The following is a 26158-nucleotide window of genomic DNA, read 5'->3' as shown; positions in this document are numbered from 1 at the left end:
AATGTATGCAACTGCATTTCTAAAAACTAACATATTAAATGAAACCTAAGAAATTGGCTATAACACTTGTAAGTAGTTGTCAGGCTGAATTCGGCTCCTATAAACTTACATGGTAGCAATGGACAAAATGGAAATGTAGAAGTCCTAGTTCAGCAACTGTTTGGCAGTGATATGCATCAGAAGTACCATAACTTATTTTTAAAATGCTAGCACCTCGTACTGCATAACAGTAAATCCACACCAGAATTGCCTGCTATGCAGCCAAGCGCAGCAGTTAAACCTCATGTTCAAAGACCACTTTAAATGTTCTTTTAAGCATTATAAAGATATTACATGCAAAACCACTCCATAAGATCATGAACATCCTTTTATTCTAAATTCTCTTTGTAGGATAATCACTTTTCCTCTATTATAATTTTATTCATTGTACTTTGGATTGTAAAATTAGCATACACACTGAAAAATCCATACTTACATATGGTATATCACAGTAGTGCATGCGATTGACAGTTTTCTTTAAAACATCAATGCTGCCATAACCCCATCGGGAGAGATGAAATCCCAGAGACCAGTAGGCAGGCATGTGTGGGCGTCCAATGGCCTACAGCAGGAATGAGGAATACAGAAATGCAAAGAGCGAGGTGAAGAGTAGTTATTCTGAAACACCAGCAGAGGCTCCCAGCTCATTTAAGCCACAAAGATGAGGGCACAGGTATCACACCCCCATGAAATACCCTTTCCTTTCTCAGAATGGCTCACTGTACAGTGTGCTCGACTTCAAAAAAGCGTTTCTCCTGGTGGACCCTTGTCCTTAGCAGAGGCTCCGAGGGACACCCGCACTGAGCATCACTTCTAAGAACACCCCAGTGGAAGACACAGTGTATAAAACACAGGTTAATGTTAAATGAAGGTCTCGCTGTGGTCTCAGCCTCTGCACGGTAACACGTGCCTTCACTTACATGGTGCACACCAGTGGAAACCCAGCGTGGAGCCTTGCACCGCCTGACCCCTGGCAAGTCCACAAACCCTGTGGTCAAAGCGAGCAAATCTCTGATGCTACACAGCAACGTCAGTTTTGCTAATTTCTCTTGCTGCATCCAGCTGAACTAACTCATCAAGAGCCTGATGTTTATTTGAGCTCTCTGAAGTTTTAATTATATTTACACACCACCCTGACGAAATTCACTTACTTATGACTGACTGCTCTTATTGCTGGCCCACAGCACTGTGTTGCCAGGCACCCACAAACCTCTTCAAGGTCAGAGTTACTGTTTGGTCCTGAAATTCTCAACTGAAACACAAGGTAATGAGTTAAATATGATTTTATAAATATTTGATTTCCACTGGCTCCATGTAATCCAGCTGTAAATTGCATGAGGAAACTCGACTGTGAGCACAGGGAAGCGAGGCATCCTGCTCTGCTTCCCCCGGTGAGAGCTGCTCTGGCAACCTGGGACAAGCAGCGAGCAACCATGATGTGCCTGTTCTAGAAATAAGCTGAAATCTGGTGTTGCCTCATTAGTACACGCTGGTGTTTTCTGAGGGACAACTCTTGAAATCCTTGCTCCAGTTTTAAACAGTTAGATCCCATGAAATGAACTTTTGTTCAGTATTTCTAACATCCTTGCAGGCAGTACATGAAAATCAAGTAGCTAGTAAGTACCCATGACTTACTAATCAGTTGCAGATACTGACTTCTTTTCGCTAAATAACTGTTCCTCCCTTATTTCCTCGTGGATCTCCACAGCTAGGTAATTACACTAAGAAGTGAAAAAGAACAAAACTTGCATATTGGCAGCTAAACCCCATCTACTTTAATTAAATAAAACAAGGCACTCCTGGCACTCTGTATCTATTGCATTGCTAAGCTCTCTAGAGATCGCAATACATAAAGGCACTCTTCCAATGGGATTTTCTCCAGTAAGAGTCTGACCTGGGAAAGCAATGCTGAACTTGAAATTGCTCTAAAATACATCACGGATGCTAGAGCTGATGGGATGTGCAAACTACACTGGACAGAAAGACAGATGCAGGAGATAAGCAGAGAAAAGCAGAGGATGTTTTAACGCACCCGAGCTGGGGGAATACATGGGGTAAATTCCTTCCAAATGAGAATGGCTTGTGGACAGTCAGGCAAACTTTAAGCACGAAGCATCACAAATTTGGCTACACAGTGTGTTTTCACTTGTTGGGATGCTGCTATCTCACCTCAGAAAAAGCAGGAGGAGGCCAGAACAACTGGTGAGGTTAAGAGTTTGAGCCCCTCCAGGAGAGATGCTCCGGCTGGGCAGCACAGCTGCCCCACACACCTGCGACTCATCCCATTCCACCAGACTTAACTCTCTTACCCTCCTCAACATCTACTTCACCTCCAACTTAGCCGGAGGCTAAGCCCTTCAGAGGGACCAAGAGCAGCTATCAGCAGCCTGCTCCTGACGCAGCCGCACTTGGCCTTCGCTGCACGCCGCTGCGCCCTTGCCGCGAGAGGCCCCGGCCAGACGGAGGCGGCCCCCCACCACGTAGCGGGAGGCCAGTGGGCAGAGACACATCGTCGCCACCATGGCGCAGCCTCGTCTGGTTACATGTGTCATTAGTTCTTCCCAGGTTGTGCGGACGCACCTGATCCCCCAGACCATCTTTCAAGCTCTGCTGGGGTTTCCCACGGAGAAAGCTGAATGGGGCACGATGACGCGGGACGATCTCCTGGACACCCTGTGAGGCAGCACCGAGGTGTCCAGCAGAGCACGGCAAGCCTCAGGGCAAGAAGTCTGCTTCTCCGTCACAACTCCACTCACCATATGAAGGATAAATTCATCTGAGGAGGCAGCAGAGCTTGTTTTAGATGAGCTAAGGCTGCAAGATGAGCTCTGTGAACCCCACCACTTTGTGCTCCTAAAGCAGATGCACATTTTGCCCTTGCTTTCTCTACTGTAAACAGAGAGTGATCTCTACAAACAAGGTTAAAAAGACAGACCAAAACAAAAGAACTCCTTAATGAAATAGAATGTTTTGTGTACAGACTTCTCCCCTTGGACAAGAGGAAGAGGGAAGACCAGCTGATAAATATTAATCCTGCGGCTGAACGCAGAGCCCAGTGCCCTGGCAGGATGTCTGCGTGGCACCCGCTGCCTCTCCCCACGCGGGCCGGGAAACAGGAACGGCCACGGGGGTGACCAGCCCAGGCAGAGGCAGCGGGAACCGCTGGGCAGCCCTGCCCCGCGTCCTGCGACATCCCAGGTCACCCCTGGCTAGGGAGCACAGTCAGCCCGGGACATGGCCAATACAACGTGGCTCAAGAGCTGGATGGGGATTTGCTTCTGTCCCCACGTCCCATCGAGCACCCGGGTGGACGCCAGCGGGGCTGGAGGTGGAGCTGTGGCCACCGACATGCTGGCCAGGGTCCTTCCCAAAGGGCATGGACCCAGCACTGGGGTTTGCTGGGGTCCAGCTACTCACCCTTACGTGACAGTGCTGCCTCGCCTGCAGACTGCAGGGCTGCCACACGGCGAGGCAGTATTTTGTGACACACACGGCATCCCTTGAGGAGTTTGGGATTACAGCTGAACCAACTGAAGAAAATCCACCTTGCAAGCAAGATATTAAGTTTTAAAGCAATTAGTTCCCCAGGTTCACCAGGCTGGTGCATCTATGGTGAGCTTAATTGAAATCAGCAGAACATTTGAAGAGGAAGGATGAAAACAGGGCAGCTGGGAAAACAAATGTTCTTTTTTCTAATTATGCTGCGGACTTTGTCTAATGAATCCCCCTGAAGCTTCCTGATAAAGTAACTGACATATGGTACCTACTCACAGACGGATCAGCAGAGGCAGGGATGTAATTTTGCAAACCTGAAAACTCATGTTGGATTTGATATATATTTAGGATCTAGTTAATTCATATAGATTGCATTCTGCATACAAATGATCATAAAATGCAGTAGGCAGAGAAAGCCTGCTTGCAAAATTGACTCCCATAGAATCAGAAAAGGTAAATGAGGTATGGCAGGGGAACTGAGGGAGGAAAACATGAGAAATGCAGAAACAGCAAACATATGGGGTATCCAAACTGAGAAAAAAAATGGGAAGAAGCAGAAGCAGAAAAAAAAAAAAAAAATTCTATTTTCTGTTCCACTATTCCACCTGCACTTGGTTCTTAAATAACTCCTGGTGTTGTTTAATAAATTCACTGTTAGTTTTTCCAGGTTTACATAACTTGGCATTATGTAATTCTTCTTCACTTTTTTCAGATGCACCTGAGAGCTGATGAATCTAGGAGGTACCCTGGAAGCGTTTTGCAGTAAGAACAAAGTTCAGTGAAAAAATGTATATCTAACAGTTAAAATCTGTGCTCATGGAGCAAGTGATCTGTATTCACTTACCCTGTGTTGGGTTATTGGACAAATAACATTATTACTATGAGCATCAAGGATACCAACTAAGCATGGATAGAAGCAGGATCCTATTCTGTTAACACTATAACCAAAGACTTTGATGTGAGAGAGATGGCTGAAGAGTTGTGCCATACATATCATAGAGGCCACAGAGGGAGAGACTCTTTCCCATGCTTACGAAGGAGCCGAGATCTCCAGCAATGCAGGTACAGGGGCTCAACATGAAGGACTGCTAATCTTGCACCCTAATTAGACATATAAAATGACTGTCGAAGCTTGATATTTGCTTAAACTTCCTTTCTTTAAGGAAGAGCTGTAGGAGGAAACTATAAAAATCCAAGTGGGCTAATGCTCTGGATTTAGTCAGAGAAATAGTGTGTTTGGATAGTCACACAATGGCTAAATTACACAGGTGCTCCTATGGCCCAGATATCTGTATCCAGCTCATCCCCTATGGCTAAGGCAGGCAGGTGAGTGCTGTGGGCACCTAGTCAGGCAGAGGGTAACTTTCTCTCAAAGTCTAGGCATAGAAGCTGAACTTTGTTTTAGGAGAGCAGGAAGAAAGGCCCCGCAACTGCTGAACCATTAAGAAGATGCTCACAACCTCACAAGTCTAAAAATTTAAGGATTTTCAATGCCAAGGTCTTCAAACCTTGTTCTTTGCTGCACAAACACTTAACAGCTGCTTAGTCTTTCTTGGGGGACCCATGAATTCAACTGCAATACTCTCACTGAATCATCTTTGATAAACTGCAGGTACAAGCAGGTTCCCCATGTTGCCTCTCAATTAGGAGGCTAGACTAGAGACCTCCTGAGGTCACTTCCACCCAGAACTATCCTACAGTTCTGTAAGGAGGAAGTAAATGAGCAATTTGCTCTCAAAACAGAGTTAGGAGACATGCAGTATGGTCTTTTAAAGCTTGTCATCGGATAATTTGTGATAAAAATAACAAATTCATGACCTTCACCCAACATCTGTTAAATGTCCATTTGTTGAACTATAACTTTCCTGAGTGTCTTGTTATGGAGCTCATATGCTGCTGCTACACACTGTCACTCTGTCCTGAAAGGCCACCAGTGGACTTGGCAATGGTGGTCTGGTATTAGGTCTGGCTGTAGAGCTTTGGCTAGGCTTAGCTCAATGGCTGAGCTCTTTAGCTTACTACTGCTTTTTCCCACCCTCCTGCAAACCGAGGCATCTGTCATAAAAAGTGAGATTTGTGTCTTACAACTGTTTGGCACACCGGACCTCTTCTGTGTTAGGAGAAAAGTGTGATTACTGTCAAATATAGATATAGAGATAGATATAGATATATGTAGCTGTGGCGGGACTGTCTCTGATGTGCCAGGAGCAGCACTCCTCATAGCCGGGCTGAGGTTGAGGAGAGAGCAGAAGAATTGGGATGGAGGTTTCTCCTTCCTATTGCATGATGCTCAGCACATGCCCTGTCGCTGCTGTCACTGCCGTAGCTCTGTGGTGCCACTGGCAGGATGCATCCTACAGCCCACCTCTGCTCCGCGCAAGACATAGCAGGGGGGACGGAGGCACCAGCATTCAGCCCTCTGCTTCCTCCCCACTCCCTGCATCTCTCTTGGAGCCCATTTCAAGCAGATTAGCCTAGGCCAGGCTGGCACCCGGCGCCGCCACGGCTTTCGCTGCCACCTGCCCTTGCCCCGAGAATGCACAGAGAGGCTGGTGGCCCTGACGAGGCAGCTGCCATCATCCCCGATCGCCATGCAGGGACCCCGCTCTTGGCACAGTCTGGCTGCCCCCCGCTGGCCACGGCTCTGGGCAGGAGCCCCTGGGCCACCCCTGTGTGCTGGCAGCAACCTGGAGAGGTGCATGGGGAAAGCTTGCGTACTTCAGAGACCCGGTAAAGAGCTTCGTTACAAAGCTCTCCTAACTCACCGGTTTGGAGGGAGCTGCGTAAAAGCACTGAGCAGAGCTAAGGCCCTAAATCTTTCACAGAAACAAGCACGACGGGGATCAGGGGGGTTGCTCAGGTCTCGAAGTGGCAGCGAAGGCAACAGCACAAAATGTTTGAGAGATGTGTGGAGCACTTTGCTCTGGACACAGCTCCCTTGCTCTCGACAACCGCACACCAGCTGGCACCTGGCCGCCCTGCCATACCACTGGGGCCATCCTGGAGAGGATGCAATGGGTGGTGCCTGCAAAAAGCCCTGTGCAGTGATTTTGGGCAAATGCTTGCACAGGCGGGAGGTGAGTGCCGTTGTCCCAAGGAGCGTGTTGCAGCAGGGCAGCCTGGCCCCACCAGGGTCCCCTGTAGCTAGGAGCTCCCAAAACACCAATTCCCAGAGGAGACCCGTGCAAACAGCTGAGGGAGCTGAGGGATGCTGCTGAGTGGTGCCTTGCAGAGGCACACTGCTCCTTTCCACCCCCTCTCCTTCCCCGGGTCGTGACAATGACTGCATGCAAGAGTCCTCTCTGTGACAGAAAATACAATTGAAAAATAAAGTCTTTTCTGTCTCCTTCACCTTCCCACATATCTTGTACATAAAAGCCAAATCATTACCCTAGAGACTAATAATATGGTAACTGTAACATTTGCAATCCGGGAATTTCAGGATGTTTACTGAAGCAGTTATTATTTCACTGTGAAATTGCTACCATGCATTCTTTAAGATTCCCTAGAGAGCTGAGCGCAAGCTTGAAGAATACAGAACAGGGGATTTTTTTGTCCTGGCATGTGACATGTCTAGTTAGGAGACACCCACTGGCTCCCCTTTACCTTGTTTTCTTCGCTCCAGCTCCATTTCCAGAGAGGCAGGGGTGGAAAGTGAGCTGCCAGTACCCATCAGCTGGGGAGTGAGAACTCTCTCATTTTATTTTCAGCTGCTGGCCACCTGCTAAGCCACAGAAATGCTGCCTTCAAACACCAGCAAAAGACTTTGAAAAGAAATGAGGATGGCTCTAATTTCCATTGCGTTGCTGCAGCGACTCCCCTGAAATAGGTGCTTTCATCGCAGGGATCACAGCTGCGGCTACAAGGAGAGTCCCTTTACTTGTTCTTTCTTTCTTTGGGTTTTTTGGAGGTTTTTTTTTGTTTGATTGCCAATGTGTAAGTTCAAAACCCAGTTTGCTGGTTGGTCTGTGGCACCGGGCTTGGAGGTGGCTGGTGGGGAGGATGTGCAGAGGGAGCTGGAAACCTCTGAGCAACAGAGCAGCCACTCCTGCTCGGAGACGTGGAGGGGCACCAGCAGCCTCCCACCTCCCTGGGAGGCACCACCTGAACCTCTGCGTGGAAAAGGAAGGTCTAGCAGAGCCCGCTGCCCTGGGGAGGCTCCAGCCTTCCCAAAACAGTGGCATGAGGGAGGCTTCTTCTCCTTTCCATTACCAAAACAGAACCCAGCAATACTTTCCTTCTGGGCTAAATCCTCTTTTTCCCTTGGTCCAAACCACAATGTTTTTGTTCCCATTTCAGGCACTTTAAAAGAAGGTAAGCATAGGATATGGAGGCTTTAAAAAGCCAGGAAAGACAAAATGTTTGCTGAAAATCAGAGCTCGGGCCCCTTGGTGTGGCAGCGGAAAGGAAGGCAGAGCATCTCACTGTGAGCTCCTGCTGCCTGGCTCCAGGAAGCCCTACTGCAGGCTGCTCCACACCTCCAGTTGCAGCTTAATCCTCAGGGTCTGCATGCATGAATCCCCCTTCTCACAGTGACATGTCCCTTCTCAGCTTTGCTCCACACTCTTTAGGCTTGGCACCGGTTTCTTTATGTACAGAGCTTGGTTCTGAAGTGGCAATTTTCTGTGCAAGGGCTCAGTTAATGCATCACCTGGCATTTGATGACCACAAAGAACATGTTACCTGCTACTTTTTTCTGGGCAGCCCTCACTGGATAAGAATTGCACGTACACTCCCAAAGCAGCTATTTGCATGTGTATGCTCAGTTCTTCGGAAAACATTGGGCAACTGGAAAAGCAGGTAGTTATACTCTGTGAGACAGCAGTAAATATGTTTTTTCACATCTATGCTCTCCAATGTAATTACATGGGTTTTCATTAGTAAAAAGCAGGCTGACGGCTCCAAAATCAACAGGCAATTCCACTGGCAAAATACAGGCTTGAAGTCTTTGAAGTTCATTCAACATCTCTGAAGTCCAGCAGATGTAAAGTTCCCAAACTTTCCCACCTGTGCTTTGCCTGGTTTGTTTTCTCCATCCACAGTGCCAAAATACAGTTATGGTCATGTAGTGAAGACTGTAAAACTATCATGGCCTGGAGAAGAGTAAGCTTGGACAAATTTCTTTCTAATCATTGCATTCCTTTAATGCACTCCTGCTGTCAATACTGAAATGCTGCAGGAATGGCTGGAGACGTGCATTGAATGTCCAGCCAGCCTGCTATACTCAGACAGACCGTTCACAGATGCTTGAGCACACGCCGGGTTGCCCATGGACCTGAAGCTACCGCTTTGTATGAACAGATCAGGACAAAGCTTTGGCTGTGCTACCTACTGATACTACCAGATACCGACAAGAGTTTGTTACAAGGTACTGCCCCCGTGTGCCGTGTTCTACTAACCTCTGTGTATTGCTGAATTACGTTTTCAGGAGTCGGTCCAAGAAAGACATAGAAATCAAGGATCCCTCCAATAGTGTGGAAAGTTAAAGATGGGTTTGGACTCAGAGAAACATCTGAAAGGAAAAAAATGGGTTCTCAATACAAACCAGCTCTGCACTATGTGTGGGAATGGTTCAAACCTGTGCCAGGGGAAGTTCAGGCTGGATGTTAGGAAGCATTTCTTTTCCAAGAAGGTGGTCAAACACTGGAACAGGCTTCCTAGAGAGGTGGTCAATGCTCCATGCCTGTCAGTGTTTAAGAGGCTTTTGGACAATGCCTTAAATAACATGCTTTAACTTTTGCTCAGCCCTGAAGTAGTGAGGCAGTTGACCAGAAGATCGTTGTACGTCCCTTCCGACTGAACTATCCTGTCCTATCCTATCCTGTCCTAAGTGTATGCACGCTGGGCTCTTCTGCACATAAATGTATGCACAGGCAGAGGTGGCTACACATTCAAGTCACTACCTGACGCCTTGTGGGTATGACTGGATGAGCAAACAGGACCTGTACCTAGGCTAGCAGTTGCCCAGTGTTTCTGTAATCTCCACTTTCAGATTGGCATTGTGCAGCAATAAATCACAGAAACCCACACAGAGTAGATTGCAGAGATCCATTTGTCTCAGTTTCATTTTATACAAAAAGGAACCACAAGCTTGTGTTTAGGGTTCCTCTATGCTATTTTAATCCTCTTATTGGAAGTCATTGCCTGCCAGGGGAAACTGATTTTATAGACTGAATGAAGATTCCCCTTTTCTGAAATTATACTACTAGATTAATACAGTAAGGTGACCATGGCAACGCACAAAACTATTCTCCACAGACAGAATACAGGACTAACCTAAATCGATTTGATGCAGTTATGCCAATCCCAGAGGAAATTTCTTCTACCTTCTCCTTTCCCTGTATGTGTATCTATTTAAAAAATAATAATAATTAATCATACAGTTTCACTGAAAATACCTTACCTTGTTAAACAGTCATTCTAAAGAAATCCCTTTGAAAACTTTATAGTAATTCCTGGAACCTCAGTTATGGAACAGTCACTCATATTTGTACGACATTGAAAAAGCAATCAGTAAAGCAGTTTTTTATGTTTACTAATTTACCGTCTTTCTATATGCGATCCATATAGGGAATCCATAAATCTTTTTACCTTGTGCATTGGAATTCAGAAGGAGAACACCATGGGCATTGGAGTCAGCTTCTACACACATATAGAAAGGGTGAACTCCATAGAGGTTGGCAAATGGCTGAAACATAAACAGCACATTAGGTATGGCTTGACTTTTTGCTATTTTTCATAGTTTTCGTCAGCTAGGTACATATGCAAAGTCAAGGAAATAAATTCATTCATAGTTAGAGACTTGTTTTGAAAGGCTGGGGATTTTTTCATCTAAACTGGTGTGAAGTCAAATTGATAGAATAGAGTTCTTTTTTCTGCCTCATCATGATGGTACTTTTTAGTTGCTGTCAGTTAAACCTTCCATATTCTGCCAAAGCCTCCAAAATGGCATAGGTAAGAACTGCTTTGCTAGTTAAAATAGATTCATTAACCACTGACCCCAGTTTAGCCAAACATCTAATGAGTCCTGCTGAAGTTCAGCTTGTTTGGATGAACAGGGATTGATCCAAGCATGAAGTTAAATGCTTTCCTGAACCAGGGTCTTGGAACACGAAATACTTTTTTTCTGAAAACTAACTGCACCGTGACAAAGCTTCTGATGAAAGGTTTAAAAATCCCCTCAAAATGACTCATGGTTTTGTCATTTAATTAAAACCTATGACACCTGCAAAACCTGTGACATCCTGGGTTTGCCATTGATTCACATTAGCAGTGTTATCATAGAGAGAGGTGCTCCGTTGGCAAAGCTGTGCCTCTCCACCTCCTTTTGGTGATACAAGTTAGGACAAAGTGTTGGGTGAAGTGAATTACCGCTGGTGCCTGATCCCTGCTGAACATGCCATAGGTAACAAAGTCCATGCTGTGTTTGAAGGATGGATGCTCGTGTTCACCAAACCCATACACCGAAGTGGATGGCACAGTAGTTGTGATCTGAAGATACTGCTTAGAGAAAAACAGATCAACCAGGGGACTGTCACACCTGTGTGACAAATAGAGGGAGACATGATTAGTTTGCTTACCTTTGGTAAGCATCATTTTAAGTTCACATCTGGCTATTTATACTTCTTCTGTATTTTGGAGAGAAACAATATTAAAAAAACATTAAATTCTATGCATGCCTCTAACATGCTTAACCTAACACACATTAAATTCATCTTGCAATGGCTGCAGCTATCTCATCTGCTTATACAATAAAATGCATCAGTACAATTTTGAAAAGAACAACTAAAATAATAGAAGACACTATCTATAATCCTATTACCAAAATAAGTGGTTGCTTGTGCTATTTCTATGACAACCAACAGGGCAGGCTAAAAATTGTTATTACGCAGTGGGGTTCGGAATTCTTAATGAAACCAACAGACAGTTAGTTGTATCAGTTTTTACTTTTTAATGTTTTGCTGGATCAGGACCTGAGTACTCTTGTTACCCCTGACTTTATGCAGGCGCCTAAAGCAGAGGGCTAGCTTCCTCCAAACTCTGCTTGAATGAGATGTTTTTATTGTGATGACTCTCCCACTTCTTTCGCCAGCTTAATGCCTTTATTCCTATTGATTCATCTGTGGACACAGGCTCACATTTTAATTACGTGTTACATTCTGTTTCCTATCTCTAGTGCTATAATGAGCTGCAAGCTAGATGGGGGAGAACATAGTCAAGCTGTGGAGAAGTGTTTCGTTAATGGCACTGTGTATGCCATGAGTACCACATTTAGATAGCACCCTCTCGAGCCTTGTTTAACCATGAATTTGTTACAGCTAATTAAAATAAATGAGCCAAAGCCATAGAGCATAGAAGAGGCATAACTTTCCTTTTAATGGTCTTTTATCAATGATTTTGACAAAATTAAATGGTTGATCAAATTGACCGGTAAATCAGAGAAGTGGAAGACAGGCTGTGTCGGCGGGAAGCCGCACTACCTCCTGGGGGGGAGCACTGCCTGGTGAGCCCTGGCTTCCACTCGTGCCACCAGCACCCCGGCGTGGGGACAAGCTCTGCTCTCCCCACGAGGAAGCAAAGGCAGCCACTCACAGGGATGCCCAGCGGTGGATGCAAGGCACCCTCCTGCCTCTCCATGCACAAAGCAGACACAATCTATCCCTAAAGTGTCCTAGACAAGTCCTAAGTCAAGCACACGGACTGAAGGATCTATGTATTTTTTTAAAAGTCTATTTGGCCTTTCTTACAAGCAGGAAAAGTAAGAATTTGTACTTAAATCTTGATTTGGTTGTTTGCCAGCAGCAACCCTCCCTCCCTCCCTTCCATCATCTCCTCCACCTACATGCAGTACTGAATAAGGTTATTTTCTTATAGGAAGGTTAACGCACGCAAAATATCCCTGAGAATCAGACCCAGCCCTTGGCAAACAGAGGCCTTTCTGCAAGAGGCTGCTGCTGTGTAGGAATGGGGATGGGCTCTGGAGCTATATTCCTGTCCAAAGGAGTGCCGTCACGTAGCTCTGCTCTGTGCCGAGGCAGGCACGGTCACTGCTCTGAGCAGACCACAGGGTTATGCAAAAAGCAAAGGACGCCAGAGGGGAAATGCTTTGGGAAGAGCTTACATATCTGTCCTAACTCATTGAGCACTCTCCATGATGTCTGTTCAGAGGACATGAGGCTTCGTACGTCCATGGTACACACATTACGGCACTGACATTTCCCATCGTGAGAGCAATTAGTGTTACCATGGCATTGAAAGTGCTCCTTCTGCTCAGCAAGTCCTCTCCCTGCCCAGGAGGATCACTGGGGTGGTGCAAACCACAACCCTAGGAACCACCCCCCTGCCCCACCACGCCTTTAAACGGCATGGAGAAACTGTTTTATACCTCGTGCATTCCCTCGGGCCACTGTCACGCACTCAACTTCTGCACGGCGTTGCCAAAACAGTGCCCCGCTCTGCACTCCTCCATCGCTCATCTCCCGAGGGGCTGCCGCTCCTAACGGCTGCCAGCCATTGCTCTCCATCAGCCTCATCTTTCGTCAGACCTCCGCTTGCCAGAATGGCCATGCGCTAAATATAGCATTAACTATGACATAAGACGACTGGTAATGACTCTCTCTTTTTTTCCTGGACACCATTATGTCTTCTCCATCTGAAGGCAAGCACAGACAGGTTTTCCCCTGGCACCTCTCTCTGCCTCCACTCCCAAGCTGCTGCCCTCGTGCTCTGCAGCACGCTGTGGTAAGCTGTTGTGTTACTTTATGCGTTTGCTTGTGTTGTGTTGGCAAAGAGCAATCATTTAAATGGAAAAATGATGTCTGTCATTCCTTAAACACTTGAAGACAATAAAAGAAAATGTTGTATTTCTCCCACCTCCCCTCCTGCTGGTTTAAAGCAGATAGAAGGAATAAAACAGGAGGGAGCATAAAATGACATCATGTGCACAGGAATTTGCGTGGTTCTCCTCCAACAGTCCTACAAACCATAACAGTGCTGTGATGGATGCCAGAAGGGATCTAAAAAAATCTAAAAATACAGATAAGCAGTTGTTCACTGTCAAAAATTCAATCCCTACCAGCAGTTAGACATGGCAAAGCCTGTGAAGACGAGAACCCTTTTCTCTGCACAAGAGGTAATAGCTGCACTCAGGTTCACTGCTGAAAGTCCCAACGCTTTAGTGCCTCTGTGGTGGGAACACTCCTGCCTGTGGAAGTACAAACTGGTCTCCCCACACGTCTGCCTGGCCCATCACCTGCTAACAGCTGCCTGATGCCTTTCTGGGAAGTCTGACTGATAAAAGCTAGCATGTTCTTCCAAACACCGTGTGCTATACTCAAGAGTAAACCTCTCTATTTTTTAACCTCATATCAGGAAAAAAAGAATGATTCAGGATTGAAAAGGTTTGTGTGAAAATTAACATTTCTGGCCATCAAGTGAACTAGTCTCACATCCAGCAGTCAATCCTCAGGCCACCAGGACAAAACATAACTGCAGCAGACCAGGGAAACAGCATTAAAGGAAGGTGCATAGGCAGATAGGTAAAACATCCTGTTCATGTTGAAGGTGTAGTTTATGGCTAACATCGTCACAACGTTTGAGGGGGATGACTAAAAGGCAGTACAAAATGGTTTTCAGAAGTGCAGTCATCAGTCCTTTGTAAAACGAACTGGACATGACGATTTACCCGGTTGAATGACTTTGCTCTGTTGAAATTTATTGGAGACCAATAACTGCAGTGTGTGCAATGGCTCGGGCACTGACTCACCTGCTGTGAGCAAGCAGCTGGCAGCACTTATAAAGGTGGTCTTATAAAACCTCCAGAATTACAAGGCTTGGGACACATATATGATACAACATTAGGACTTATATCATACATTATCCGGACATTTTAAAATCATTTTAGGGTGGGAGAGGGTTTTTTTTTCTTCTTGTTGCAATGAATCTAGGAGAAATGAGCTCATTACTTTAAGGTGTGAACACCTGTCCCACTCAGTTGCTTGCAGAAAATGTCCTAACATCTGCTTTTCTTGGCCTCCAGACCCTTTGGAAACCACAGCCTTGTGAAAGGGAGCACACCATATGTATTATCTGTGTGCAAATTCAGGTGGAAACTTCACATGTCTATCAGGAAAGTGGGTCTAAGCCTCCTGGCAGAGCTCAGGCATACTTTTTCAGAGAGCACAGGCTATCGCTGTATATGCAGGCTGCCTATAAAGCAGTAAAGCACCTTAGGGACTGAGGAGTATAGGCCCTATTTTCAGATGAACCCCAAATATACTTGGCCCCTGACTCACCCCACTTGAGCTGCTGGGGTGCATCATCTTAAGAGCCCAGGTCTCCGTGATTTTCCATTGCTCTCAGATTGCTGAAAATTGTTTCCACTGTGTGCTGGTTGTGGCTGGGATAGAGTTAATTTTCTTCATAGTAGCTGGTAGGAGGCTATGTTCTGGATTTGTGACCAAAACAGTGTTGATAACACAGGGATATTTTGGTTACTGCTGAGCCCTGCTTACCCAGAGCCAAGGGCTTTTCTGCTCCTCACCCCACCCCACCAGCGAGGAGGCTGGGGGGGCACAAGGAGTTGGGAGGGGACACAGCCGGGACAGCTGACCCCAACTGACCAGAGGGGTATCCCAGACCATAGGACGTCGTGCTCAGCAGTAAAGCTGGAGGAAGGTTGGCTGGGGGGCTACTGCTCGGGGACTGGCTGGGCATCAGTCAGACTATTCTTATCTCAACCCACGAGTTTTCTGACTTTTACCCTTCCAATTCTCTTCCCCTCATCCTGCTGGGGGGGGGGGGGTGGAGAGTGAGCGAGCCACTATGTGGTGCTTAGTTGCCAGCTGGGGTTAAACCACAACACACTGTGTCACAACAGATGTCTTGGGGCACCACTGGACTGCAGAAGGCACACCAAGAATGGATTTTTTTATGCTTATCTTACTTTTAAGGTGATTTATCAAATAGGTGGAGAAAGTCAGCACAAGTAACCAACAGATTCTCCACAAATGTGACATTTTAAAAGAAAGAATTGCAGGGTATATTTACAGTTATTGACACAGTTCTGCTCTACTACTACTGTATTCATCGTCATGGTATCAGGGCATCTCCTATAAGTGGCTGGATATATAATGCTTCATTTTTGTTCTGAAAAACACTTGGATAAGTGATATACCTACAATACTTCTCGCCTACATAACATAAATCTTAATGATTAGAAGACTAAAATAATGGCTCTTACAAACTAGGAGCAAACCCAAGCTACCCATGATGCACACAGTTTGCTCCTGTTGCTTTCAGCAAAATTGCAGTTCAAGACAATGGTGTTATAAATCATTCTAATAGCCTTGCCTATGTAAAAATGTCTTCATAGTAAGTGGCATCTGTGCTTACTACCACAATCAATAAAAAAGGCAGCTGAACTCTGCAGCAGCCTTTTTGGAAATTAGGGAAAATCTTGATTAGATTTCAGTTATTTGTGCTGTATCTTCCCAAGTGTGATAGCAAATAAGGTATTCCAAACTCTTAATAGAGAGAAAGGAGCACTTATCTGGCTTAGGAAAAAAGTTCTGCCTTCCATTATTCATATGACATCATGAAGGAAAAGTCAGTTGGAGAACGGATGTTAAAGTGGAGAATCAAATCAATAGTCCATCCCTCTGCAGCCTGTCTCCAGCAATGGCCCAAGCCAGATATCACAGAAGAAGGCATAAGATCTCACTCAGAGCCAGTCTTGCAATAATTGGCTTATGGAGGAAGTTTCTGGCTGTTTTCATAGAATTAGCTTATGTTGTGAAACATGGAGACAAAAATAGTTGGGTTGGTTGGTTTTTTTCCTACAGATGATTTTTTTATTATGCATGAATGTGTATCCTGCTAAGCCTCCCATGTCAGTACTGCCCTGGGGCAATGAGTCCCACAGAGTAATCACACACTGCAAAATGAGGATGTCTTTGTTATTTATCGCTGCCTTAAAGCAAACAGTTCCTGGCCTTTTACTCTCTGTTCTTGAGGAAATCTGTGCTTTCTTGAAGCCTTCATGCTCACACTTGATACTTCCTCCTCCAGTGGTTGCTGCTGTTAGTGGCAGGAGCAGAAAGGAGAACAGTACTCAAGCCGAGAGCACATGACACTAAACGCAGAAGCTCCATTTTGCTCCCTCGCCTGCCTTATTACAACACAATATTTTGTCTCCTATTTGTATTACTGTAGGGCCCTGGCCAACAATGGGCTAGGTCCCTCGTAGAGCTGCAAGATCAGCTAGGATATCATTGAGTGAGGATTTATTAAACTAAAGCCAATTACAAATTTCTTGGCAAAACATTTTGCCACTGATCACACCGATTTGCCAAAACAGGTATTTTCCAAACGTCATGGGAGCAGGGAGAGGTTCCCCACCGCCTCCATTGCCCCACAAGGCTGGTAGTTTGGGAGCTTCACGTCCCGGGTGGGAGACCCAGTCCCCAGTCCCTGAGTTGGTTCAGATCTAAGACTTGCAGCCTTAAATCAGCTGCTGGTTTCTGGTTTTCCCCATCTGTATGGGAGCAGGGGCTCTGCCTGCCCCTGGGTCTCATCTGACCTCCTTGGGACCTCACCAGTGAACACGTGGAGGTGGCACCTCTTCACCCCCATGGCTTTGGAGAGCTTCTGGCATGGGGAAGGACCTTCCCTGGCCACCACTGAAACAGCAGGTGTGTGGGAGAGGGTGAAGAAGAGGAGCAGGAGCAGGCAGGACTGGATGGGACAGAAAAGGACAGGAGTGGAGGAGAAGGAGAAAGGTAAGAGGGAGTAAACTAAGAGGCATTACTGGGAGGAGAAGAGGAGGCAGCCCAAGAGCTCCTGGTCCCAGAACTGCCCAGCAGCACCTGGATCATTTCCCTGCACGACCCCATCTCATTTTCACCCCATGCAGGTGAAGCAGCAGCCTTCGCCTGATTACCTCGGAGCAAGCTGAAAATGTAGCAGAAGTTGGCCTTTTATTCTTGCTCCTGGCTCTGCGTGAGGTTGGCAGTCAGCTCTTAATGTCTCTCCCCTCGCATAATTCATTCCTCTCCCCTGTTACTGTGATTACATGGAGCCCTGAGTTTGTCCTGCCCTCCTTGAGCCAGCACTTGGGTAGCTTGGCTACGGCAAAGGCTCCTCGCATGCAGCAAGCAGGAGAAACACCAGTAAAGCACGTTCAGGAATACCTCAGAGTCTCTGCTGCCTCTCCCCTGTGACGTTTCCAATGTGGTATTAAATCATTCCTCACAAGGAAGAGACTTCGTGCACACAAGTGGCAGAGCTGGGATGGGGTTTTACATCAAGAAGGCAGACAGGGAGCCTGCCGTCAGCTACCCCATCACTGCAAAGTCTGTGACACAAAGACACTGACAGCAGGATAGACTGCACCACGGAAAGGAGGGGAAAGAAATACAAGCGTGAACTTTGAGAGAACAACCCAAACCCTTACCATGTTTCTGCTCGGGACAGGCGGCTTCCTCCCCACATGGACCATCAGCTGTGCCAGAGTACACTGGGGATCGTGAGGGATTTAGGTTTTTTGGGGGGGTGGGTCATCCAGCAGTGCGAAGCTGCTGGTCGGGGATAAGGAGCACCATGTACAACAGATTTCTGAGGATTTGGGATTGCTTTACAATGGGAAAGCCTTCCTCAGACACATTAGAAAGATCCAGGAGAGCACCCAGACCTGGTTTGTTGTAGACATGAGTTATTATCCACCCACACCTGGGCAGTGCAACTGCAGCACCTGTTGAAGAGGCTTTATTTGCCCACATCAACTGTTCTGTGCAATATTTGTGTGCATATGAAGACTAATCATTGATTCAGCTGTTTGTTGAGACAGCAAGGCCATAGCCATTCATGGCTTAAAATAGGAGACTGAAGTCCTTCCAGGTGTTATGTGCTTGCCTGTTTCTCAGGGACACTTGCCTCCACAGCCTGCCCCAACCTGGCACAGCCACAAAGGCCACCAGCTGTGCGGCTCGGTGCCTGGCCCCAGGTGTGCTGGGTGCCCTGGAGCAGCAGCTTCCACCTCTGGAGGGAGCCCAAAGGAAAAGATTTGGGTTTTACCACCTTCTCTGCAGACTGCGCCTGGGACAGGGGACAAGGCAATGATGAAGATGCTCTGCAGCAGTTCCTGCTGAGCCCTTGCTGCAGCCACAGAGCATGCTCACACCTACCTCCCACGCCCCCAAACCTGCCTTTGGGCAGATTGAACTAACATGAAAATCTACTTAACGTGCCAGATGCCACTGGTGGGGATGCTCCTATAACACTGCTTGCTGAGGGTACATCCTCCCCAGTCAAGCAAATGCAGCCACCCATGGCTTTTAGGCTAGGATATATAACCCGCTTTCCTGTTTTCAAAGATTTCCATCTGCACAGCTCTTCAGGTGGCTAAGGAGGTTGCAAATCCCTCTAAGTCAAGCCATAGAGGTATCTCTGAGCATCTGCATTCACTCACTCTGACGGGACGGACAGGCAAGCAAATGAAAGGGGAGCATATTTGATCCTCACACAGGGAATTTAACTCCAAATATGATTCAGCTGTGAAAGGAACAGCTCCCTGCCGGGATGGAATCTTTCAGTCTATAAGTACCGGCTGTGCCATTTCACATGAAACAAAAATTCCTGGGAACATATAATTTCCCTTTCTATATGCAAAATCCTGTGTCTCTGCTGATGAGAATCTTTTAGTAGCAGCCCTGCCGTTGTTTGCAGGATAAAAATCCATTAACTGTACATTATATTCAGCTGCAATTTCCTCTTTTGGGGGTCAGTTTGGTTTCAAGACAAGTCCTTTACCTGCCTGGAGGCAGCATATGCTTTTCCAGCGGTGATGCTCGATAGCAGAGCATCGCTGCCTAGTGCTGCGCCGATGCTACTAACCAAGACTGCCCTCTACCTCCCTGGGCTCTGCAGCACATCGCTGCTGCACCCCACGCCTGCGCTGCTGCTGAGCGCAGATTTTGGGGAGACAAGGGGTGCCCAACTGCCAGGGGTACGGAGGAGGCTTCCCCAGGCTGCTGGCAGGCCAGCGAATGTGCCTCCGGGAAACCTGCTCAGCAGGGACCAGCTTGTGCTCCCTTGCCTCTCGCTGGAGTTGCGCCTTTGGCAGCCCAGTGGATCAAACCCTGCATCTCCTTCACGGCAGGCCCCTTCCCTTAACTGGGATGTCCCAAGTTTGAGGATGCCCTGACTAACCGAGGCTAAACCCTTGGGGTTTGGGTGAAGATGAGGAGGGCTGAATAGGAACAGACGACATAAAAATATGAAGAAATTAACTCTACCCCAGCCAAAACCAGCACAACGGGCCATGAGCTAGCCGCTTGCCATGTCTCATTATGCATTCACTGCTTACATCACCATTCCAATTAATGAGCCTTTACAAAAATCTCTTATTAGAAAGAGAAGAGAACTGGGCCTTTAACTGTTTTCAAAAAGCTGCTAAGTCTAACTAGGAATTAAATTATTTTTGTTATTGGGGTAATGCATAATACATTCATTTACAATAGCCTACAAAAAGAAAACTTTACAGAATTGACTGTGACATGTATAAAAAGAGATGCCACGAGATTTTAATTTAAAAGGATGGGCAGCTAATTAAAAACCCAGAGTGGTGGTTCCATCTGCAGACTTAAACCATTCTAGAGGCTGTATTGTCTGACTTGCATCACATGTGTTAAGCCATCCTTACACTGCTTACAGAGATAATGCTTGTATTTTGAGTCTGTTTAACAAAAGGTTTCTTGGGAGGGGGGAAATTTGAGCTGATTTTTTTATTTCTTGATTTGGGGTTAGATTTTCTAATGCATAAAAGGAACCACTCAGATCCCAATGACCTTCTGGGAGTGTGCTTGCACTAGTGGTGTGATACAAGACAGGCAGAGCCGGTGCTGCAGACCCAGCGGCCACACACATGTCAGGGGCTTGCTCTGAAGCAGCCTGTTAGCAGCCAGATCGCATTGCGTGTGCTCCCAGAGAACACCTCCCAGTAAGGTCACATGGAAGGGACCTAATCCTTGCTCCTCAGGATCATTTCAAGGTCAGCCAATGCACAAGAGGTGAGTATAATCAGGAGATTCACGTCAAAAGGTGCTGCTGATCTGAATTAAAATGCTAGTATAGACACAACCACAGCCTGATGCAAACGGTGCACGTATTTCTATGTTCTGTACATCTCCTTCGCCTGCCTGAGTCAAGCAGCAATAACACAGAGCGGTCTGTAACACTGTCATTTGTCACCGCAGACAGCCAGGGGCTGCTGCTAACACCACACTGTAGCATCTCCGAATGCAACTAGCAGGAGCACACCTTGACTGGGACACTCTTGCTAAGTAGCATTACACGCTAGAGGTGTGTTGGTGGAAGCCAAGAAAATGGGAAAATTGACACCTGGTGACATTTGCTGGTGAAGGGACCTTTTGCTGAACTTAAACTTATGGTACCAGCTTGAGAATACAACTGGTATTTTTGCAGAGTGACAAACTAGACCCACAAACGCCATTCACTGAAATCGGCCCAAGTTAGAGGCTTATGGCCTCTGTGGCTTTGACCTGTAGTTTCCTAGACCTACCTCTTGGAGATTGTCAGAGATTTAGTGCTCAATTTCTGACATATTAAAACACCCCAAATTTCAGAAATCTTAGTTCAGTGCTTTCATGAGTTGAGTCAACCAGCGTCCTAAACTGTAAAATTGTAGCCTCAAAAGTTATTTGACACACTGAATAGCTTTTCATACGTGCACACAGATAATTGTCTGTTATACGGGCACATACTCCTATTAATAATGAGTGTTTTCCAGGGACAAGACATAAATCTGTATTTATGCCACATCGAGTTTGTGCTTGAGCCTGTGTCACGCAGACCCAAGCAATAGGGTGTGAGGAAACAGTCCTTGCCCCGTCACGCTTCATTTCTGTGAAAACCGACGCAAATGACACCTGGTACTCACAGCACAGTGCCGGTGCTTTTCCTCTTGATCCTGAAGTGCGAGGAGTTATCTGCAAACTCCACGTCGTAGCTGGCCTCATCAGCAGTAACCCCGGGGGAGTCAGTCTTGAGCGGGACTTCAAACCGCTGCCTGTTGGGGTCATAGAGCTAAAGCAAGGCAAAAAGGAGGCAGGTTAGCTCATTTGTCAGCACGCGTTGCTTCAGTTGCACGACTGCCCCCAAAAATACTCACCCTGAACCGGAGCCTGTCCCTTGTCTGGAACTCCACTTCCAAGATGACTGGGGAAATGTCATTTCCGAAGAGGGACAAGGCCTGGCGCTTGTTCAGTGTCACCCTGCGGCAGAAACACGTGCTGGTGCCCACCGCGACCGCTCGCTGCCTGCGACCACCCTGGCGCGGGCCGGGGGAGCAACTCGGCTATTCCACGTCAGCTCTTTAAAAGTAAGGCGTTGACTTATTGACAGAAAGTCTCTGAGGTTAGCGCAGGCTCTCCTTGCCGTCAATAGATAAAACGGGTGCTACTGAAGCAAGGAGACCTCACGGTCTCCCGGGACACGGCTCCCGAGGTGGAGGGCCCATCCCGTGCCAGCGCCCGGTTTCCTCACCGGCGCTGTGGTGCGAACACAGGACCCCAGCTCCGCACGGCTTACGCGCAGGGAAGCGCGTCCGTCGTCCTCCTCGTCACGAGGCGGTAGCGAAGCAGCTCGGGGAAGGTCTCTGGCGAGCCGGCCATGGCGGCCGCCGCGCAGCGCCGGACGGCAGCGGGAAGGAGCCACGCGTGCTTACCTCCAGCCTGTGGCCGTCTGCTCGGTGTTGCCGCCCAGGGAGTAGCCGTAGGGACTGTCCTCGGGGAAGAAGCACCAGGGAGCATTGGCCACGTCGGTGGCGCACCAGGTGCAGCCCCGCGCCTCGCAGGCCTCGCGGGACGCGCCCGGCTGCGGGTGGCAGTCGACGCGCTTCTGCACCGGCGCAGCCCCGGCACACTGCCCGTCCTGGCCTGAGCCGAGGCACCCGCCTACGGCTGGGCACGGGGAAAAAGCAGTCAGAGCAGCAGAGAACCACGTTAAAAAAAACCCGCAATGCAAACTTCTTCGGTTATTCTTTCGCTGTTGTGGTTTTTTCCCCATTTTGGGGCTCATATGTGTGATTCTTTTGACTAAGATGATGCCAGAGCAGCACGCCTGCTCGTGACCGAGACGAGAGCAAGCAGTTTCTTTTACAAGCCGAGGCAGTGCGTCTGTATTGTTCAGTGCTCAGAGCTGCTGGTGCTCAGCTGAATCACGGCCTGCTTGAAATACTCATGGAAAGTTAAAGAGCGGGCTAATGAAACTGCTGGTGAGGTGTGAGAGCAACACGTCAGGCTAGCTGAACAGAAGGTATACTTCAATAAACTTATTGACTAAGACTGTTATTAACACTAAAATGCTACATTTTCTGTGTACTTACTCTCTCTCATGTTATACACAGAGGTTATCTATATATAGATAGGTACAAATATGGGAAAACAGCATGCACCTGTGCTATACATATAAAAATACTGCTTTTATATGTTTGTATTGGGTTTCATTTCTATATTGTATGACTACTACATATATGTAGTATTAGTTTGTGTTAATACAGGTATGGTTATGAGTAAACGGAAGATGCCAGCAGTAAAAGAAAAGGCACAGATCAGCCATTTGCAGAACCGTCCTGACAAAAGCCTATTACTAAAGTGCAAAATCTTTTCCTTTTTGCAGCTGCAGGTCAAGCCCTGTGGTTTCCCTACACAGAGTGAGCCTCTGGAGAGCCGGGGGACCATGAGACCACCTCCCTGCCATGCTGACAAAATGTTCTGTTACCAAATATTCTTAAAGAGAGCAGGCATACCGCAGGCAGCATACTTATTTTGAAGTTAACTTATGTCATTTTAGTCATTACAGCAATATTCAAAGATTAAACCTACTTGAACGATAATTGCTCTTTTCCATAAAATGACTAATACCTCTGCTTTATATTTTTTTTATGTGGACTGTTGTGTGCTTGAAAGCTTAAAACGTGATTGCTGATGCAGTCTGGGCTTCTCCAAATAAAGAACATTACAAGCAGATATGCACAAGCAATAATTATGTATAGTGGGAAAATTTACAGAATAAAACTGTAGATTCACTAGAAAATGCCATCATGCTGCGATGCCAGAGTTGATTTCCAAGTAGGGGATGGGAATGCAGAAAAGCAGGAGCTGAATCCTTTGATGCCAGAGCATCTGACGCTCAGGTCTGACGCTCCCAGGATGCACAGCAGAGCCCGCTCCTCACTGCCATGCCTCATATCACCTTCTAGAGGCAGGAATTAACAGGTGAAATCCTGTTAGCCTTCACCAGCTGCCAGACAGGCAGGCTTGGCTTCCATCTTTGCTTTCTGGGGTGGACAGTCACGCCCCACAGGCTGGCTGCTTTCTGTCCAGCATTCACCCCCCGTGATCCGTCACATAGGAAAGCCCTAAATTCTGATCCCCTTTTTCATCCAAAGCAGAATAGGAATACAAGCATCCCTCTGCAATCCCTAAATTATTTCTTCTTGGAGCAGCAATCAGGGAGGATCCACCAGTGGTCTAATGAAACACTGAAGTGTCTGGGCCTTGCCTTTTCATACTCTGGCCCTGATGTGGGAAAGACAGACAGATCGCAAGTCCCATGGAAAGAACGGCCCTGCCTTTGTACCGCTACGCACTGAATACTCCTTCTAATTGAGGGAGGTGGAAGGATTCCAAAGGCTTCCTGCAGCCCTCTGGATCCTGAGGTCCTTAAATATCTGCAACCACAGAGGCCAAAAAAATGCCATACACACACCACCTTTGCAGTCAGTCCATGGCTTCTCTGTCCAGCAGCTTTGCACTGCTGTGCCTTGCACGTTTGAGTTAACACCTTGGCAGACAAAGCACAAAATAGAGTAAACCCGTCACATTTCATTTAGGGTTTTGTTCGGGTTTTTTTTTCTTCCTAATAAGAGTCAAATGCAGCATCGGTGTTTTCATTGCTGAAATCAAAGAATATGACTGAACATACTACAGCGTATTATTAACTTGGCACCATTTTACACAGCATAGGTTCACGGGAGATTTTTACCAATGTATTCGTATAATAAAATACTTTCAAAATACTTCATAAGAAGGATATTGTGAATGAAAAAGCTAGTTCAAAGGAAAAAAAATTGCCCCAGCAGGAGCCAAGAAATTTTTCTAATTCCCCCTTCCCCCATCAATGTGAAGCTTAAATTTTCCAGCAAATTTTGAAAACAAACACTTGCAGGTATGAGCAGCTGAACAAGGCTGCAACTTCATTCATCCCTTGTTCCTGGATTTACTTCTATTACAGTATTGCAATGGTATTGCAGCAAGTGTTTTTAAAAACATTTTAATTTAAAAATCTCCACATCATTTTCACTGCATTTATGGCCTATGTCTGTAAACATATATAGAAAATGAAATGCAAATGAACAGTTGAATATTAGCAATAGCTATGGCTACTTGCTGCTTTTCCACAATAATTTCCATGGGAACAGAAGCTAAAGCAAGGTAGTTTGAAAGATATACATGAAAAATTATCCCCACTGATTTTTAAAAACTTTGACTTCAATTTTATGAAGTTAGGCTAGAAAATGCTGTGATAAGGCATAAGCAAGGAATTAAAGGAGTAGCACGCCTTTTAATACTATTAGTCTTCATATTTTGGGTTCATCCACATGTTTCAAAGGCATTTGCTGCAGAGGTTCCCTCTTCTTTTATCTACCAACATAAGATGTATTCTGCCTTTATTAGACTCTGGACTGAATTAACCTCTGGCATATTGGGGTAAAAATCACAGTAAGCAAACTAGCAAAGCACAGGGTAGCTTTCAGCAGCTGAATGGTCCCATTGACTCCAGTGTGTCTGTGCTGGTGCCCAAGAATGAAGACACTATTGGACTGGGATATATTTCTAAACAAGCCAGCCCTGTTGTCTTCCCACAGATACCTCAGGTGGCCTTAAAGCCATGCCCGTTCTCTCCTTCTCCAAGTAAAATGATCGCCTCCTCTAATAGCTCTTCTGTTCTCATCACATTTATATCTTGCTTTTGAAGCCTATGACAAAATGCAAGTGCCATACATTTACCTGCTAGCACAACAGCCAAGAAACACAGGCTCCTTTCCATGGTTGAAGGCCGATTTCTGCAGGCAGCACGGAGCCTTTTATACGAGGCAGGGGCACGATAAGCACTTGTTCTGATACGTAATAAGAAACATTGCAAATATTTTCTCAGCATTCGTATCTTACATGAGATTAATTATAACACATGACCTTGCCTGTATTTAAGAAATTATCTAAGCAGGTAAGATGGGATGTAGTCAGTAACTTGTCCACAAACTTTGTTGAACTTCTGAATTCCAACTTCAAGAGAGAATGTTATTTTCCCATGACTACTTAGAATTCCTAGAAAATTAATTTCTCAGAGATGACCTTCATTTTTTCTTAAAAAAACATCTTCAGACAATAGGAGTCCAGTGCTTACCTTTTTCTGATTTCATATTATCTTTTGTCACATATGTAGTTTTATAGTGCAAATGAAAAGTTTGGAGAAAAACAAACAGTTGCAGAATTCTCCATTAAAACAAGACACTGATACTGTGATGTTTACTAAATGACAATTT

At 46.3% G+C, this 26158-nt stretch overlaps 1 protein-coding gene across 1 annotated transcript; it reads right to left on the bottom strand.

Moving 5' to 3' along the window:
• Positions 1 to 349: 349 nt before the first annotated feature.
• On the bottom strand, positions 350 to 22223 carry LOC138689069 (sucrase-isomaltase, intestinal-like). The gene is made up of 7 exons (XM_069802333.1): positions 22141 to 22223; positions 21722 to 21824; positions 21491 to 21636; positions 10906 to 11074; positions 10126 to 10222; positions 8934 to 9046; positions 350 to 601 (listed from the first exon to the last, which is right to left on the bottom strand). Exons 1-7 carry the CDS (start codon positions 22221 to 22223, stop codon positions 422 to 424), a joined length of 891 nt encoding a protein of 296 aa, XP_069658434.1. The 3' UTR covers positions 350 to 421.
• Positions 22224 to 26158: the final 3935 nt, after the last annotated feature.

The sequence above is a fragment of the Haliaeetus albicilla genome, chromosome 14 (genome assembly GCF_947461875.1).
Source record: "Haliaeetus albicilla chromosome 14, bHalAlb1.1, whole genome shotgun sequence".
In the NCBI taxonomy this organism is placed as follows: Eukaryota; Metazoa; Chordata; class Aves; order Accipitriformes; family Accipitridae; genus Haliaeetus; species Haliaeetus albicilla.
The sequence above is the reverse complement of the archived record's forward strand: the minus strand, read 5'-3'. Positions and strand labels throughout refer to the sequence as shown.

Coding starts and splice junctions, on each gene's coding strand:
- LOC138689069 (XM_069802333.1), bottom strand. CDS start 22,223: ATGGCCGGCTCGCCAGAGACCTTCCCCGAGCTGCTTCGCTACCGCCTC. Junction 21,825..22,140: donor ACGGACGCGCTTCCCTGCGC/GTAAGCCGTGCG, acceptor TTTCTGCCGCAG/GGTGACACTGAACAAGCGCC. Junction 10,223..10,905: donor GCAGGGATCAGGCACCAGCG/GTAATTCACTTC, acceptor TTTATGTTTCAG/CCATTTGCCAACCTCTATGG.